At 52.1% G+C, this 17,548-nt stretch overlaps 3 protein-coding genes across 13 annotated transcripts in view; 1 reads left to right on the forward strand and 2 right to left on the reverse strand.

Moving 5' to 3' along the window:
- Positions 1-17,548, forward strand: part of LILRB3 (leukocyte immunoglobulin like receptor B3) — a 250,857-nt gene that overhangs the window by 14,284 nt on the left and 219,025 nt on the right. The gene's annotated exons all lie outside the window — the stretch shown is intronic.
- Positions 527-7,915, reverse strand: RPS9 (ribosomal protein S9). Of its 4 annotated transcripts, XR_004441196.1 has the most exons (6): positions 7,584-7,915; positions 7,191-7,312; positions 6,863-6,985; positions 1,695-1,881; positions 1,433-1,604; positions 527-776 (listed from the first exon to the last, which is right to left on the reverse strand). XR_004441196.1 is itself a non-coding variant. In XM_033229208.1 (5 exons), the coding sequence occupies exons 2-5, from the start codon at positions 7,285-7,287 to the stop codon at positions 599-601; spliced, it is 585 nt and encodes a 194-aa protein (XP_033085099.1). In that variant the 5' UTR covers positions 7,288-7,312; positions 7,584-7,915; the 3' UTR covers positions 527-598. The 4 variants fall into 4 exon arrangements, 3 of the variants coding, with proteins under 3 accessions (XP_033085099.1, XP_033085100.1, XP_033085101.1); XM_033229208.1 differs by lacking the exon at positions 1,433-1,604; XM_033229209.1 differs by lacking the exon at positions 1,433-1,604 and having other exon boundaries at positions 7,191-7,355.
- TSEN34 (tRNA splicing endonuclease subunit 34) lies at positions 12,689-17,488 on the reverse strand. Of its 8 annotated transcripts, none has more exons than XM_033229183.1 (5): positions 17,425-17,488; positions 15,873-16,119; positions 15,322-15,565; positions 14,913-15,170; positions 12,689-13,180 (listed from the first exon to the last, which is right to left on the reverse strand). In XM_033229183.1, the coding sequence occupies exons 1-5, from the start codon at positions 17,442-17,444 to the stop codon at positions 12,993-12,995; spliced, it is 957 nt and encodes a 318-aa protein (XP_033085074.1). In that variant the 5' UTR covers positions 17,445-17,488; the 3' UTR covers positions 12,689-12,992. The 8 variants fall into 8 exon arrangements, with proteins under 8 accessions (XP_033085074.1, XP_033085079.1, XP_033085077.1 ...); XM_033229188.1 differs by lacking the exon at positions 17,425-17,488 and adding an exon at positions 17,268-17,285; XM_033229186.1 differs by lacking the exon at positions 17,425-17,488 and adding an exon at positions 17,131-17,248.

The raw sequence follows: 17,548 nt of genomic DNA on the forward strand, positions 1-17,548 counted from the left end.
CAACACCCCTTCCCCTACACGAACCCACTTCCCCTACATGTGAAGACAAACTGGGAACTTGCCCAACATCAACCACATCACAAACAAGCTTTGAAACTGGCAAATTCTGTGAAGTGCTCCCCAACAAAAAGTCACTCACAGTTCACCTTCCCCAGCAACCAGTCTCAGGCCAGCTCTGCCCCACCTGTCTCTTGCTGGGCGGGATCAGGGTCCCAGGGCCACAGGCACTGCAGGCCCCCACCTCCACTTGCTGCTTCCCCTGCCTAGCAAGGACTGGCTCCCTCCCGCCCCTATATGCAAACACCAGCTTACTTGGAATTTTCTTCTGGTTTTGACTGTTTTTCCCAAAATACCATTCGTCTCTCCCCTGGTGACAGAAGTTTCTGGTAAAGATGTGTTCCCTACTGTAGAAGAGTAGTACTGAGAGGCCAGGGACCACTATCTGGTAGGCACACTCCTGAGCCTCCCGGGGGCAGGCTGCATGCTCAGAGCAGGGGAGCATCAAGGCAACAGCCACACACACCACTTGTAAAGCGCTGATCCTGTTTATTTGGCAGGAAAACTAGACAATCCAGCAGCCCAGGAGGGAAAGGTGGGCTTAATCCTCCTCCTCGTCGTCTCCAGCCCCGGCCCCACCCTGGCCCTTCTTGGCGTTCTTCCTCTTCACGCGGCCCGGGCGGCCACCCCCATAGGGAGAACGCAGGGAGAAGTCGATGTGCTTCTGGGAGTCCAGGCGGACGATGAAGGACGGGATGTTCACCACCTGCTTGCGGACCCTGCAAGAGGCGACAAAGTGAGGCGCACTGGAGGAGCCATGGACGCCAGCCCCAGCTCAGGCACCACTCTCTCCTCCTCACCCACCCCGTGAGGCTGCCATGGCCACAGGCACCGAGGCACTGTGGGAAGGGCGCTCCTCATCCTATGGGCCTCATGTGAGTCCAGGCTTTCAGGGTATCACCTTAATCCCCAAAAATGCTTCAGGTGTTTCTCAACCACATTTTCTAGGAGATTTTTCAAAAGTATCCCACCTAAGACCACAAAGCAAATGAGCTGGCCGAATAAGAGCCCAAGTTCCGAGTCTGAAACATCCTGAACCCCATGCCTGACACTGAGCTGCATGACCACGGGCGGCTGCAATGCCCACAGTAACACAGCAACCCAAGGCTACACTGACACACGACTCTGCCTACGGCTCACAGGGTTAGTGAAGGGCTGGGGCGGAGATTCTAAATGCTAACATCTTGCCCTCTTCCTGTACAGCTCCTGCCCGCCATGGTGCCACATTACAGAAAGGGCACACTGAGCACCCAGAAAGCAGCCATGATCAGCGCCTGGGATCAACTTCATAAAGAGTCAGGAGACAGCTGAACCCACCACCCAAGCGAGGAGAGGCTGGTTCTCTCCTTCCACTGGGGACACCAAGAGCTGTTACCTGTCCGGCTGCCCACATGCCTGGCAGAGGCCTTCACAAGGTGTACGGCTAGAGCCGCAGTGACCCTTGCGCTGGGCTATTGGGGCATGAGGCTGCCCCAGCTCCCTGGTGAGCTGTGTGCAAGGGTGAATCTGCACCCTCTGGGTGAGCCCACACCCATCACTTCCGAGGGCTGCACAGGAGACAGGGACAGCAGGCTTAGTGAGGGCAGCCACCCGAGGGGCAGGCGGAGGAAGGTTCGGGTGCCCATCAGAGGTGGTACCTGATATGGCGCTGGCGGATCAGCACGCGAGCATGGTGGATGGACTTGGCCAAGCCCAGCTTGAAGACCTGGGTCTGTAGGCGTCTCTCTAAGAAATCCTCGATCTTCAGGCCCAGGATGTAATCCAGCTTCATCTTGCCCTCATCCAGCACCCCAATGCGGACCAGCCGCCGCAGCAGCGCGTTGCCTGGGAAGAGTGGGAGGAAGCACTGATTCAGCCTTCTGACCTCAGGCGTCTTGGGTTCAAATCCTGGCTCCACCTCTTGGTAGCTCCATGTCACGGTGGTGAGGCACAGATAGTATTAGCACCAGTCACTGTGACCCATATCACTGTCAAAAGCACCCTATGGGCTGGGCGTGGTGGCTCACACCTGTAATCCCAGCACTTTGGGAGTCTGAGATGGATCACTTGAGGTCGGGAGTTTGAGATCAACCTGGCCAACATGCTGAAACCCTGTCTCCACTAAAAATACAAAAAATTAGCCAGGCTGCTGGCACACTGCCTGTAATCCCAGCTATTCAGGAGGCTGAGGAAAGAAAAATTGCTTGAACCCTGGAGGCGGAGGTTGCAGTGACCTGAGATGGGGCCACTGCACTCCAGCCTGGGAAACAGAGTGAGATCCTGTCTCACACACACACAAAACCACCCTATGGGTGTCAGGCCATCATCCATAGTAACCTGCAGGTGACAGGAGGGCAAAATATACCTGCCTCCTCATCTGAGAGTGTAACATCCCTCGCTCCACATTCTTAGCAACAGTAAAGGAAATCAACTCCTTAGAAGAACTCAGTCTGCAAAAGACCAAGTGCAGCTGCTATGAAGCTACTATCACCGTTAACAAAGCACAGTGGTTAAAGAGTTCATATCCTGAGTCCAGAAAGCTCTTCTGATTAACCAGATGTGAGATTAAATCACATTCCCTATGCCATAAATATCAGCACCTACACCTTTTAGCAAGAGAAAAGAAATTTCTAACACTAGAATTTTTCCAGCTAAGTATATGTCATTCATTTTACTATTCTGTATGACATTTTCCACTAAAAATATATACAGTATGTATATAACCTAACAACAGACTGCATAAAATATCCAACAGATGTCAGCTACTACACCCCAGGCTCAGGACGACTTGCTCCTTACCCTGTCCAAAGCCATGGCTTCTAGCTAATACTCTGGACTCCCCTTGCCCACCTCCCTGGAGGCAAATGCCTTCCTGCAGGATCCCACTCACTGCTATAATCCCTCACTCGTTCAGCAAATCAACTGCCCCTTGACACTGGGGTAAACACCTCAAACTTTTTTCCTTATTTTGTGCACTTTTCAAATAAAAAGTGCCTCTTACTAGTTATAGCAAACAATTCAAGCAAGCTTAATAGACCCACATTCATCAGGCACTTCTGATATTCCTTGCACTGTTACCCTCCAAACAAAGTTTGAAAGAAAGCTAGCTGACTCTGTGAGGACCCAAAGTCTTCCATAGGGAGCAGTTACAGGTAGGGAGATAGAATCAAAATGGAAACACCAGCTGTGTACCTTTCCAGCATCCTATGTCATGCTATGGCTTCAATTTCTGTTCTCTTTTTTAATGCTCAACATCAGAGGATTTTGAAACACCTGAATATCAAAATACAAAAACATGTCCAAAAGGCAATGAAAACGAGTTTGGGATCATTTACCTCTTTGGCCACTTCATGCCTTTTTGTGTTTACATTAGAAAATGGCAACTTCAGCCAGGCCCAGTACCTTATGCCTGCCCTATAAACCTAGTATTTTGGGAGGCTGAGGCAGGAGCATCAATTGAGTCCAGAAGTTTGAAACCAGCCTGGGCAACATAGTGAGACCCCATTTGTACCAAAAAAAAAAAAAAAAAAGAAAACTAAATTAGCCAGGCATGGAGGTACATGGTGGATTGCAGTCCCAGCTACTAGAGCTGAGGAGGATCACTTAAGCACAGGCGGTCCAGGCTGCAGCGAGCCACGACCATGCCACTGTGCTCCAGCCTGGGAGACAAAGTGAGATAATCACCATTAGGCAAAATAAAGCCATGATTTAAAAGAAAGTGTTTCACATTTATTATCATTTTTCAGACGGAGTTTCCCTCGTTGCCCGGGCTAGAGTACAATGGTGATCTCGGCTCACTGCAAACTCCGCTTCCGAGGATTCTCCTGACTCAGCCTAGGATTACAGGCACACACCACCATGCCCGGCTAATACTGTATTTTTTTAGTAGAGACTAGGGGATTTCTCCACATTGTTCAGGCTGGTCTTCAACTACCGACCTCAGGTGATCCGCCTGCCTTTGCCTCCCAAAGTGCTGGGATTACAGACGTGAGCCACCGCGCCCAACCCACATTTATTAATCCATCTATCTCCTGAAAAAGAACAGGAGAGTCAACCACAGGCAAAACCTTTAAGTATGAACACAATAGTTTTCAACAGCACAATAAACCTTACACCTTCAACAAAATCATGTCCTGCTACTGAGTACTGTTACACGGGCTCCGCTGGGCCAATGCACCAAGAGAATTTAAAATGCTTTAAAAATGCAAACCAGGGGCCGGGCGTGGTGGCTCAAGCCTGTAATCCCAGCACTTTGGGAGACCGAGACGGGTGGATCACGAGGTCAGGAGATCGAGACCATCCTGGCTAACACCGTGAAACCCCATCTCTACTAAAAAATACAAAAAAATAGCCGGGCGAGGTGGCGGGCGCCTGTAGTCCCAGCTACTCAGGAGGCTGAGGCAGGAGAATGGCATAAACCCGGGAGGCGGAGCTTCCAGTGAGCTGAGATCTGGCCACTGCACTCCAGCCTGGGCGATAGAGGGAGACTCCGTCTCAAAAAAATAAAATAAAAGCAAACCAGGGAGGACCTCAGTGGGAAACAGGTCCTTGTCATACAAGGCAAGTATTACAATGCCTTCATTTCTGATCTGAAAAATGGACATGATTCCTACATTTATTCACAGTTGGGCTGAGGGTGGAGTTCCTGTTTTTTTTTTTGTTTTGAGATGGAGTCTCGCTCGCTGTCACCCAAGCTGGAGTACAGTGCCGCGGATTCCGTCTCCCAGGTTCGATCAATTCTCCTGCCTCAGCCTCCCGAGTAGCTGAGATTACAGGACCACCACCAGGCCTGGCTAATTTTTGTATTTTTAGTAGAGATGGAATTTCACCATGTTTGGCCAGGCTAGTTTCCAGCTCCTGACCTCAAGTGATCGGACCACCTCGGTCTCCCAAAGTGCTGGGATTACAGGCATGAGCCACCGCACCTGGCCTCTATCTGTTGGTTAACTGCCAGCCAAATGTTAGCGGCTGTTCAGTCTTTTAACTGACGAGACTCAGAATCTCGCCAGTCACACATGTTAGTGGGAAAGGCTGGATCTGAATCAAGGCAGGATTACACAAAAGAGCAAACATCCAAGCTCCTCCTTCCCGTCCCTGGCTAGCTAGAGGGTTTCATTTACTAGAAAGTACACTTACCTGAACAGCTACCCCTTGGGAATTTTCACTTCTGCCTTGGAAAACCACAAACATCCCTCAGACACCTGCACCGCTTTCTCACATGACTAAGTTTCACTGCAATTAGGCTCTATATTCAGAAAGTCCTCCCTAAAACCAGAGCCAGCTGTAGCCCACTCCCCACAGGACTCTGGGATAAACTCCCACCCAGTATCAGTATCCACAGGGGAGGGATCTCCAGCACTTCCATGAGATTGTCAACGGGGTCTACAAATTGACAAAAAGAATGAAAGGGTCAGGTGCGGTGGCTTACACCTGTAACCCCAGCACTATTTAAGGTTGAGGCGGAAGGATCACTTGAGGCCAGGAGTTGGAAACCATCCTGGGCAACACTGCAAGATCCTGTGCCTATTTAAAATAAAAAAAAAAAAAGCTTCTAACATCTGCAAGCCCGGGTCAAACTGCGATAATCTGTGGCTAAGCATGCTCCAGGACTTTCTCAATGCCTAATATGGATGACCACTCTCATGCCTCAGTCAGGGCTCAGGTGCAGAGACTGCTTTTCACCACAAATCATGACTACCCAAACTCAGGCAAAAGCAGCGTCTCAGGATATACTAATGCCAATCTTGGCCATGCCAATCTGCTGTAGAAAGCACTCCAATAACACCGCATCTCAGAGTAGATTTTAAAACAAAATGGTTAAGATGATCAACTTTCACGTTAATGTCTGTTCCACCACAATTAGTAAAGTAAGCTTAAGTCTATATGATCTGCATGCCCTTCTAAAGTCATCCCCTGAAATGCTGTTCCCTGAGACATTTTACAGACTCTCTCCAGTTCAAGCCTTTGCTAAATGCCACCTATATGTCCTTAACCAGCTTCATAAAGCAAGCACCAGCCTAGGAAACATGGTGAAACCCCGTCTCTACTAATAATACAAAATGAGTCGGGCGTGGTGGCGCATTAGCCTGTGATCCCAGCTACTTGGGAGGCTGAGACTGGAAAATCCCTTGAACCCAGGAGGCGGAATTTGCAGTGAGCAGAGATTGTACCAACTGCACTCCAGCCTGGGCAACTGAGCGAGACTCCGTGTATCAAAAGTGAAATTAGCCGGGCGTGGTGGCGTGTGCCTGTCTGTAGTATCAGCTACTTGGGAGGCTGAGATAGGAGAATTGTTTGAACCCAGGAGGCGGGGGTTGCAGTAAGCCTAAATTGCGCCACTGCACTCCAGCCTGGGCGACAGAGCAAGACTCTGTCTCAAAAAAATAAATAAAACAAGAAAAAATTTAACTAAAAAAAATAAAGCAAGCGAATGTGCAAACCCTGTTATCACCATCACTTATTCCAGAAATTCCACTTCATAGTCTACTCTCACCACTAGCAAACACGCCACATAAGCAGAACTGTTTTGAGACATCATATAAAGATACAGACAGATGCCCAAATGTGCAGGCCTCTCTTTAGCTCTGATCATTACTAAACTGAAGGTCCAGTAACTGGGCAAAAAACCACACGCCTAAGAAACAGGGCAAAGACTTTGATCCAGTTCCACTTTTCCTACTCCACAAGTGCCATTAAAACACTAAGTTAAAAGGCTGGCTCCATTTGTCCAATGACACAACTCATCACTGGAACCGAGGCGGCAGAACGCAGAATGACCCTCACAAGCCCTGCGCCCCATCGCTCTGCTGTGGACTCCCATACGTACCTTCGAACAGACGCCGTGGGTCCTTCTCATCAAGCGTCAGCAGTTCCCGGGCGGCCTTGCGGATCTTGGCCAGGGTAAACTTGACCCTCCAGACCTCACGTTTGTTCCGGAGCCCATACTCGCCTGGTGGGGAGAAGGGAGTGGTCAAGTGTAGTCCCACGTACTGGTACAAAAACTAGGCTGGCAACTTTGGATACACAAAACCTTCCTAAACCACGAAGAGTACCAAATTTAGGGGGCCGACTAGATAAAGCACGTGGGCGCCTTCATCCACGTGCTACCCGCCTCCCGGAAGCCGCACCACTTCCCGGAAGCCTTGGCCACTCACCGATCAGCTTCAGCTCTTGGTCGAGACGAGATTTCTCAAAGGGCCTCCGCGGGGTCACGTAAGTTTTGCGACAAACCCAGCTCCGGGCCACCGGCATGTTGGCTCCGCTTACCCGTCTGCGCCTGCGCGGGAGGTAACCGTGAGCCTAAGAGCTCCAGGCGGTGCCTGCTCAGTCCCACAACTACGTCAACACCTTGCGGCGCCCGAATTGGATCTCGCGAGAATAACCTCCAAAGCTCTCATCGCCAGTATCCGCCCCCACTACCGTCCTGCACTCCCGTTCAACCACCCTACTCCAATCCCTAACGCCTTTAGCTTACTCATGGAAATTCGCAAGGCCTGCGCGACCATCCAACCCAAACCGTAGCGAAAAACCACATCACCACAACTCACCTAGGCGCAAGACCCGGCCACTGTGAAAGAGGCGCGCAAGCGACAAGGCTACGCTCTTATAGTAACGCCGGCGTCTCGTGACGCCATCACGCACCAGACACGTCTGAGCCAATCAGAAGAGGCGTTGGCTGGCTGAGAAGCAGTAGAGACCTGAGGCTGGGCTAGAGCGGCGTGCTAACCTGGGAGGACTACGTTTCTTCCGGGCAAGGAGTGGAAACCTGAGAAGCGGGGAGAACCATCCTTCTCCGTCCCTGGACGGTGGTATTTCTCTTTCTTTCTGAGACAGGGTCTCGCTCTGTAGCCCAAGCTGGAGTGCAGTGTTGTGATCTCGGTTCACTGCTGCCCCGACCAACCTCTCGGGCTTGAGCGATCCTCCCACCTCCTCCCCAGTAGCTGGGATTACAAGCACATGCCACGAGCCCGGGTAACTTTTTTTTTTTTTTCGGTACAGTCGGCGTCTTGCCATGTTGCCCAGTCTGGTCTTGAACTCCTGGCCTCGAGAGAGCCTCCCGCCTTGGCCCCCCAAAGTGCTGGGATTACAGGCATGAGCCACCGCGCCCAGCCGAGATTATTTCTGTCGCTAACAATAATGTGGCATTATGGAACGCTTTCTGTGTGTCACATACTGTTCTAAGAATTTTAAATGTATTTACTCAGTCTTCAATACATACCGATGGAGCACTCTCGGGAAGTTGCCCTCCCCCATGGCACTATTATCAGTACCCACTTAAGGAGCATTAATACTATTATCAGTAACTTATTTGTATTTATTTTTGAGACGGAGTTTCGCTCCTGTCACCCAGGCTAGAGTGCAGTGGCACGATCTCGGCTCACTGCAACCTCTGCTTCCCGGGTTCAATCAATTCTCGTGCCCCGAGTAGCTGGGACTACAGGCGCCCACCACCATGCCCGGCTAATTTTTATGTTTTTAGTAGAGACAGGGTTTCGAACGCCCGGTCTCAAACGCCTGACTTCAAGTGATCCACCCGCCTCAGCCTCCTAAAGTGCTGGGATTACAGGTGTGAACCACCGCGCCTGACCTAGAGTTCTCTTTTTATATGTAATCTGGTTATTGTCCGTTTGCATACCCATCTGTCCACACCGGATGCGATGGTCTGTCTCTACAGCTCCTGTTCTTCAGTTCTCTTCCCTACGCTGCTGCCTCAGCAGTCAGTATCTCCTCAGGAAGCAGTCCTACCCACCCCTTTCTCTTCCACGGCATCCACACCATTCGAATGCCTGGATTCAAACACCGTGTCACCACTTGCTAGTTGCAGTGCCTTCGACAAGTTTCTCAATCTGTGCCTCAGCGTCCTCCTCTGTAAAACGGGGAATGATGGTACTGCCTACCTCATAGGCTTATTTGTGAGGATTAAGTGAGAGAGTCTATCCAGGGTTTAGGAAAGTGTCTGGCATAAATAAAGCGCCTAGTGATAGCTATCATCGTCATTATTGTCATCTGCATTGTACTTCCATATCTTACAAACTACCTTGTTCAGTTTTATGGGGTTTTGTTTTGTTTGTTTTGAGACGGGGTTTTGCCATATTGCGCAGGCTGGTCTTGAACTCCTGGACTCAAGTGATCCACTCGCCTCAGCCTCCTCAAGTGCTGGGATTACAGGTGTGAGCCACCATGCCCGGCCAAATTTTATGCATTTTTGTATCTTGAACATGCGTGTATTATTCTGTAACTAGAAACAAATGCCAATCACCTGGTGAATGGATAAACAAAATACAGTTATGTCCATAAATGGAATATTCAGCAGTGAAGAGGAACAAAGCTGGCCGGGGGGGCGGTGGCTCATGCCTATAATCCTAGCACTCTGGGAGGTTGAGGTGGGTGGATTGCCTGAGCTCAGGCGTTCGAGCCTGGGCAATGATGATGAAACCCTGTCTCTACGAAAATACAAAAAATTAGCCTGACACCGTGGCCGGCGCCTGGAATCCCAGGTACTCGGGAGGCTGAGATGGGAGAATCGCTTGAACCCGGGAGGCAGAGGCTGCAGTGGGCCGAGATTGTGCTACTGCACTCCAGCCTGGGCAACAGAGCAAGACTCTGTCTCAAAAACAAATAATAATAATAATAAGCAAGGAAGAGGATGCACATGCTCAGTTCATGAGGAAGCTGCAAAGTGGGACCTTTGGGTTTCACTCTGAGATGGAAAACTCCAGGCGAGTTTTAGAGCTGTGACATGGTCTGACTTAACTTTTAATACGATGATTCTGGCTGCTCTGTTGAACACAGACAATGGAGGGGCAAGAATAGCAGGCAGAGCATGAGTTAGGAAGCTATCAAGATCCAATGAGCCTTGGTTCGGTTTTTCTAAGATGCTGGCAGTGAAGGTGGAGGGTGGGGCCAAACTGTGGATCCACAGTGCTTTGAACATAGCACCTATAGAATTTGTTGACTGACAACATGTAGGGACACCAGTCACAAAAGTTTTTTTGTTTTTAAATAGAGACGAGACGAGGTCTCACTATGTTCAGCCCAGGCTGGTCTCAAACTCCTGAGCGCAACTGATCTTGCCACCTTGGCCTCCCAAAGTGCTAGGATTACAGGTCTGAGGCACCACACCCAGCCACAAGAGTTTTAAATGGGGAACATTTCAGAGGGGAGACTCGTGACAGAGATAATGAGACTTCTGAGGACTTTGTTGTAGACAGGAGAAAGGGTGGAGAATAGACATACAAAGCCACTTATGAAGCAGCACAAAGGAGAGTATTGGCCAGGCAGGGGTTACTGTCTTTTTTTTTTTTTTGAGATGGAGTTTAGCTCTTGTTGCCGAGGCTGGAGTACAGTGGCACGATCTTGGCTCACTGCAACCTCTGCCTCCTGGGTTCAAGTGATTCTCCTGCCTTAGACTCCTGAGTAGCTAGGAGTATAGGTGTGCACCACCACGCCCAGCTAATGTTTTTTTGTATTTTTAGTAGAGATGGGATTTCACCGTGTTGGCCAGGCTGGTCTCAAATTCCTGACCTCAGGTGATCTGCCTACCAGAGCCTCCCAAAGTGCTGGGATTACAGGTGTGAGCCACCACGCCTGGCCCAGTATCATATTTTAAATTAATCTAAACTTAAAGGAAATTGAGATTCTATGAGTCTGTTTACTGGGAATGGCAAGAAAGAGGGGAGATGGGAGTCTCTCTAAACCGATTCTGGTTCTAGAGGCTGCTCAAGTCACACAAAAAAGAGAAAGCATGAAACATGGGGGGCCGGGTGCGGTGGCTCAAGCCTGTAATCCCAGCACTTTGGGAGGCCGAGGCGGGCGGATCACAAGGTCAGGAGATCGAGACCATCCTGGCTAACACGGTGAAACCCCGTCTCTACTAAAAAGTACAAAAAACTAGCCGGGCGAGGTGGCGGGCGCCTGTAGTCCCAGCTACTCGGGAGGCTGAGGCAGGAGAATGGCGTGAACCCGGGAGGCGGAGCTTGCAGTGAGCTGAGATCCGGCCACTGCACTCCAGTTTGGGCGACAGAGCGAGACTCCGTCTCAAAAAAAAAAAGAAACATGGGGGAAGAAATTGAAGAACTAGAGGTGGAGACTTTCAGCCCCAGAACTTTACCATGTGAATGTCTTTGTTTGTTTTTGCTTTTTTGAGACAGAGTCTAGCTCTGTCGCCCAGAATGGAGTGCAGTGGCACGATCTCGGCTCACTGCAACCTTTGCCTCCTGAATTCAAGCAATTCTCTTGCCTCAGCCTCCCAAGTAGCTAGGATTACAGACACCCACCACCCCGCCCCAGCTAATTTTTGCATTTTTAGTAGAGGCGGGGTTTCACCATGTTGGCCAGGATGGTGTCGAACTCCTGACCTCGTGATCCGCCCGCCTTGGCCTCCCAAAGTGCCGGGATTGTAAGCCCCTGCGCCTGGCCTCACCATGTGAGTGTATTACACTGACAAAATAAACGTGACAAAATAAAACTGCATATTGATAAGATAAAGGTGTAATCATTGGAATAGTGGTAGTGTTCTAGTACTTTCTTTTTTTTTTTTTTGAGACGGAGTCTCGCTCTGTCGCCCGGGCTGGAGTGCAGTGGCCGGATCTCAGCTCACTGCAAGCTCCGCCTCCCGGGTTTACGCCATTCTCCTGCCTCAGCCTCCCGAGTAGCTGGGACTACAGGCGCCCGCCACCTCGCCTGGCTAGTTTTTTGTATTTTTTAGTAGAGACGGGGTTTCACCGTGTTAGCCAGGATGGTCTCGATCTCCTGACCTCGTGATCCGCCCGCCTCGGCCTCCCAAAGTGCTGGGATTACAGGCTTGAGCCACCGCGCCGGCCTCTAGTACTTTCTTAAGCAAAACCATGGATAAATGATTTTGTAAGTGCACATTTTATACATATACATGTGTTTTAGCTTTTATAAAAATTGCAGAATATAACAAATCCAAAAAAAGAGTCTAAAATATAAATGTATAGTATCAAAAAAATTCTCAACCACTACCCAGGCCATGAAAAAGCAGAATGCCTTCCAGAGTCCTTCCTGACACTCTCCCCATGCTCTGAACTCCTAAAATTACAATACTCATTTCCTTTCATGATATATATACACACACACATGCATATATACACATGTACGTGTGTGTGTATATTTACATATAAACACACATATATATACATACAGATTTTTGAGACAGGATCTTGCTCTGTCTCCCAGGCTGGAGTGCAGTGGTGCAATCACAGCTCACAGCAGCCTCAACTTCCCAGGCTCAAGGGATCCCTAATTTTTTTTAAATTATTTTTTGTGGAGATGGGTATTGCAGTGTTGCCAGAGCTGATCTCAAACTCCTGGACTCAAGCGATCCTCCTGCCTTGGCCTCCAAAAGTTCTGTGGGATTACAGGTGTGGGCCATCATGCCCGGACTCTATTTTTATTTATAACCTTTGTATGCATCTGGGAAATGTTGTAGAAATCTTTTCAAAAGGAAGTTTAGTGCGGTAGAAAGAGTGCAGATTTAGGAGTGAGAAAGACCAATTTTGAAAGGCCAGGCCTGCTATTTACTGTGTGACTCTGGGCAAGTCATTCCCCCTCCTCCAGGCCTTTTTCTCATCTGTATATGCAGATGAGACTATCCACTGGTTCCAGGTTTGTCATAAACATTCAAATCATGAACATTTATATAACAAGTTTATTGAGATCTCCTGAGACTTACACCCTGTAGAAAACAGATGAATCAAACCCAGGCCCCATTCTCAGGAAGCTCACAGTGTGAAAAGAGATAACTACAAAAACACAGCCAATAAGTGCTTTGAAACAAGGAAGAACATAAAAAGGATGTAGTGTTCGAAAACCTGCAATCAAAAACTAACCACAGAGAAAGGTAGGAGGATGTTCTAGACTCCCAGAGAAGAGCTGGGGAACATCTAGAAAGGCTCTTGCTGCAGACACAGCCATGTCCCCCTAGGTCTTGGAGTTCACTGCAGGCTGGCCCATTGCAGGGAGGTGTAGACCACCTTACCATCAGGCTGTGGAGAACAGAGGAGCAGGGTCTTTCTGACGCTGGTTCCAAGGCGCCCAGCAGCAACCAGGTCCTGGAGTGGGATGGGGTCCTCCGGGGCCCAGCACTGAGCGATGTAGTGGGCATGGAAGCGGAGGGGGTCACCTGGGGGAGGGAGAGAAGCACTGAAGCAGTGATCAGTGGCAGAGGGCTGGATGCCACTGGGAGAAGATTTGAGATCATTTCAGCAATCACTATGGATACTCTAAAACAGATGCTCTTGGACCCAACTATTCTGCTCTAGACTTTTTTTTTTTTTTTTTTTTTGAGACGAAGTCTCGCTCTTGTTCCCCAGGCTGGAGTGCAATGGCACGATCTCAGCTCACTGCAACCTCTGCCCCCTGGGTTCAAGTGATTCTCCTGCCTCAGCCTCCCGAGTAGCTGGAAATACAGGCGCCTACCCACCACGCCCAGCTAGTTTTAGTATTTTTAGTAGAGACGGGGTTTCACCATGTTGGCCAGGCTGGTGTCAAACTCTTGATCTCAGGTGATCCACCTGTCTCAGCCTCCCAAAGTCCTGGGATTATGGGCGTGAGCCATGGCACCCAGCGTGATATCTAACTACTTCTTTTTTTTTTTTTTTTTTGAGATGGAGTCTCGCTGTGTCACCCAGGCTGGAGTGCAGTGGCCGGATCTCAGCTCACTGCAAGCTCCGCCTCCCAGGTTCACGCCATTCTCCTGCCTCAGCCTCCCGAGTAGCTGGGACTACAGGCGCCCGCCACCTCTCCCGGCTAGTTTTTTGTATTTTTTAGTAGAGACGGGGTTTCACCATGTTGGCCAGGCTGGTCTCAAACGCTTGATCTCAGGTGATCCACCTGTCTCAGCCTCCCAAAGTCCTGGGATTATGGGCGTGAGCCATGGCACCCAGCGTGATATCTAACTACTTCTTTTTTTTTTTTTTTGAGACGAAGTCTCGCTCTTGTTCCCCAGGCTGGAGTGCAATGGCACGATCTCAGCTCACTGCAACCTCTGCCCCCTGGGTTCAAGTGATTCTCCTGCCTCAGCCTCCCGAGTAGCTGGAAATACAGGCGCCTACCACCACGCCCAGCTAGTTTTAGTATTTTTAGTAGAGACGGGGTTTCACCATGTTGGCCAGGCTGGTCTCAAACGCTTGATCTCAGGTGATCCACCTGTCTCAGCCTCCCAAGTCCTGGGATTATGGGCGTGAGCCATGGCACCCAGCGTGATATCTAACTACTTCTTTTTTTTTTTTTTTGAGACGAAGTCTCGCTCTTGTTCCCCAGGCTGGAGTGCAATGGCACGATCTCAGCTCACTGCAAGCTCCGCCTCCCAGGTTCACGCCATTCTCCTGCCTCAGCCTCCCGAGTAGCTGGAAATACAGGCACCTACCCACCACGCCCAGCTAGTTTTAGTATTTTTAGTAGAGACGGGGTTTCACCGTGTTAACCAGGATGGTCTCGATCTCCTGACCTCATGATCCACCCGTCTCGGCCTCCCAAAGCGCTGAGATTACAGGCTTGAGTCACCGCGCCCGGCCTAACTACTTCTAAGCGAATCTTCTGGATCACAGTAAACATTTAATAAAAGTTGCTAAACTGCTTTCCCAATGAGTTCAGGAGCTCCAAAACGTTTCCTGTCCGTCTATGAATTTCAGAGGCTAAGAGAAAGTGAGACCAAAAAAATGCAGCTGGGCCTGTAATCCCAGCACTTTGGGAGGCCGAAGTGGGAGGACTGCTTGAGCCCAGGAAACGAGACCAGCCTGAGCAACAATAGAGACCCCATCTCTAGTAAGACAAAAACAAAGGAAAAAAAAACGCAGAATACATTGGGATCGTATGGAAAGGCACAGCAACCAGAGGCCCCAACCCAAACTCACCAGGATAGACCAGGAAGTCACCTCCGAACTTGCCAGCCGCACTGAGGAAGAAACCTCTCTCCCACAGGTCTCTGTAAATGCTGTAGCGCAGCTCATGGGCAGGGCGGCCGGCGTGGGGCCAGTCTTTAGACTGGACACGCCAGTCCAGGGGCCTGGCCTTGACAGGTCGAGGCCTGGCAGTGGCCAGCTGGACAAGGAGAGCAGATCTGGGCAAGGGGGCTACCCCATTTGAGCGTTCTGCTTGCGAAGAGGAGGGGCCTGGTGGGGAGTACAGAGAAGAGTTTGGTATTAATCCAAGGGGCAAAGTCCTCACCCTCAGGGAGACCCAGGCACTGGATTCCCAGCTAAAATTTCCAAAAGATCTCTCGTCTCCTTCCCGTGGTTCCTGGACTCCACCTCCCATACTCACCGGCTTCCTCCTGCTCTCCCGAAGCCTGGCCATCACTGGTCTCGTTCTCTTTGGCAGCCTGGCTCGAGCCAGCCTCCTGGCTCGAGCTGGCCCCTGAAGCCTGTTCTAGTTTCTGCTTCTTGGCAGCCTGGCCCTCCGTAATCTTCTCCAGGAGCTCCTGACGACGGGTCTCCCGGGCCTCAGCTGCCAAGGCGCTCTGCTCCTGGAAGCTCTCCTCTTGCTGGCGCTTGAAGGATGTCAGGGCCTGAGAAGCACACGTCGCTGGAACCTCCAAGCCTACGGTCCCTTCGGAAGCCAGGAATCCTGACTCCCAGGCCCGGCTCCCACCGAACCCAGGGGTTCCAGCCCCGCCCCCTTATGATCCCACCAGGGATCCTGCCAAGGCGCTCTGCTCCTGGAAGTTCTCCTCTTGCTGGTGCTTGAAGGCTGTCAGGGCCTGAGAAGCACACGTCGCTGGAACCTCCAAGCCTACGGTCCCTTCGGAAGCCAGGAATCCTGACTCCCAAGTCCCGCTCCCACCGAACCCAGGAGTTCGAGCCCTGCCCCCTTACCAGGCTGTGATGCTGAGGGTCTGGGCGCGGGGCGCTAACCAGAGTCACGGCGCCGATCTCGGCCAAGAGCCGCGCCTCTTCGGGCATCAGCAGCAGCGGGAGGCCCAGGCGCGAGTTCTGGCGGGGCCCGCGGGGCAGGGCGCCTACCGTGCGGCCCCCCACACCCAGGCGCTCCCGGAGGGCCTGCACCGCCTCGGCTCCCCACACCAGGGAGCGACCGTTCGCCACCTCCACCACTAGCATCCTCCTGCGGGAGCCGGGAAGCAAAGCAGTTATCGAAACGGCTGCGCGCCGCGGGCCGCCGGAACGCAACCAAAGCCTCCGGGATCTTGGCGAAGACCCGCCCCTAGTTCTCAGGGGGCGGGGCCTCGCTCAGCCGCCGTTCACCACCTGCTGGGCCGGAGCGCCAGGCCCCACCCCAGGGCGATCCCGCCAGGCCCCGCGGCCGCTGGAGACGGACCTGCGGCCCTCGCCCCTCGCGCGCCCCCGGGGCCCTGCTCTACCCTTGTGACCCTGCAGTCGGCACCCGCTTTGTGCCCACACTGCCGTACCTGCCATTGTGCCTTGGAGCCTCAAAAACAAACCTTCCCAAGAGCGGCGACACGCCCCCTTACAAAGGTCCATTTTGGCACCACCCTCTTGCAAAGTGGGTGTCCCCCTTCGGGTGCTGCCATCGGGGTCGGAAGCTCTCGAGGCTAAGGCACTACCAAGGCCACACCCACTTCGGGACGCTCCGGCCTTGGCTCCTCCTCTTTCCGAACCACTGTGATTCGGCTTTCGGGCCTACGAGCTCTCAGACTCAAAACTCTGCCCCCTTCCGAGCACAGGAAGTGCGGCGGTCGGGCGTCCTTGGCTTCACCGAATCCGCAGCCCCGCCCCCTTCTCGAACGCGAGCAATTTGGCGTTCGGGTGTTCTCGGTTCGGCCGAATCCGTAGCCCCGCCTCCTCCCGGACGCCTGAGGTTCGGCGTTCGGGCGTCATCGGCTCCCAGCAGTCCCGCAGGCTGTGGCCACGCCCCCTCCGAGCGCCAGCGCAACCCCGATGGGGAGTTCCCGCCCGACGACCGAACCCCACAGCCGAAAGTCCCGCCCCCTGGACACCCGCCGTCCACTCTCCGCTCGAGCGGGCTCACCCCACTTGGGAGCGCTCAGTCCGCCTCCTTGCTTCCCTTCAGAATGTCCCACTGTCCACCGACAGAACCAGCGAGTCACCTCATAAACACTAACTCGCAGTCGAGGCGGAGCCACCCACTACGCACCGCGCCACGCGCTCCTTCCTCCACCCGCTCTTGCCGACCCTCTCGTCAACTTCGTCATCCCGCCCCGTCAGCGCTGGGGGAAGTCAGGACCCGCCCCTCGCAGGCCCGAAGCCCCGCCCTCCTTCCGCGGTGACCACCTTGGCCACGCCCCACCGACCTCCTCAGCTTGGGAACTTGAGGCTCGTCACCCTGGCCCCGTCCGCTAGGCGCACGCCGGCCCTCGGGGTTCCGCCCCTTTGAGGGCAAGCCGTTTTCGCCCCGCCCCCTTGTAAATCTCATCGGTATCTGGCGAACCTGTTGACTCCGCCTATCATCCTAGCGTCCCTTGTACCGAACTATCTACGAAGTAAACCGAAGCGTATGGCCCCACCGACATCCGGCCGAGTCTGTGGTCCCGCCCACATCGGAACAGCGACAT

The sequence above is a fragment of the Trachypithecus francoisi genome, unplaced genomic scaffold (genome assembly GCF_009764315.1).
Source record: "Trachypithecus francoisi isolate TF-2019V2 unplaced genomic scaffold, Tfra_2.0 Lachesis_group12, whole genome shotgun sequence".
NCBI classification, from domain to species: Eukaryota; Metazoa; Chordata; class Mammalia; order Primates; family Cercopithecidae; genus Trachypithecus; species Trachypithecus francoisi.

Bases quoted from the DNA above. Each gene is read 5' to 3' on its own strand.
- RPS9 (XM_033229208.1), bottom strand. From the start codon at position 7,287: ATGCCGGTGGCCCGGAGCTGGGTTTGTCGCAAAACTTACGTGACCCCG. The intron at 1,882-6,862 runs GTACGTATGGGA...CACTCTTCCCAG, and splicing joins CCCACGGCGTCTGTTCGAAG to GCAACGCGCTGCTGCGGCGG. The intron at 777-1,694 runs GTACCACCTCTG...CGCCTCTTGCAG, and splicing joins ATCCGCCAGCGCCATATCAG to GGTCCGCAAGCAGGTGGTGA.
- TSEN34 (XM_033229183.1), bottom strand. From the start codon at position 17,444: ATGATAGGCGGAGTCAACAG. The intron at 15,566-15,872 runs GTAAGGGGGCAG...TGTGCTTCTCAG, and splicing joins ACCCTCAGCATCACAGCCTG to GCCCTGACATCCTTCAAGCG. The intron at 15,171-15,321 runs GTGAGTATGGGA...ACTCCCCACCAG, and splicing joins GGGAGAGCAGGAGGAAGCCG to GCCCCTCCTCTTCGCAAGCA.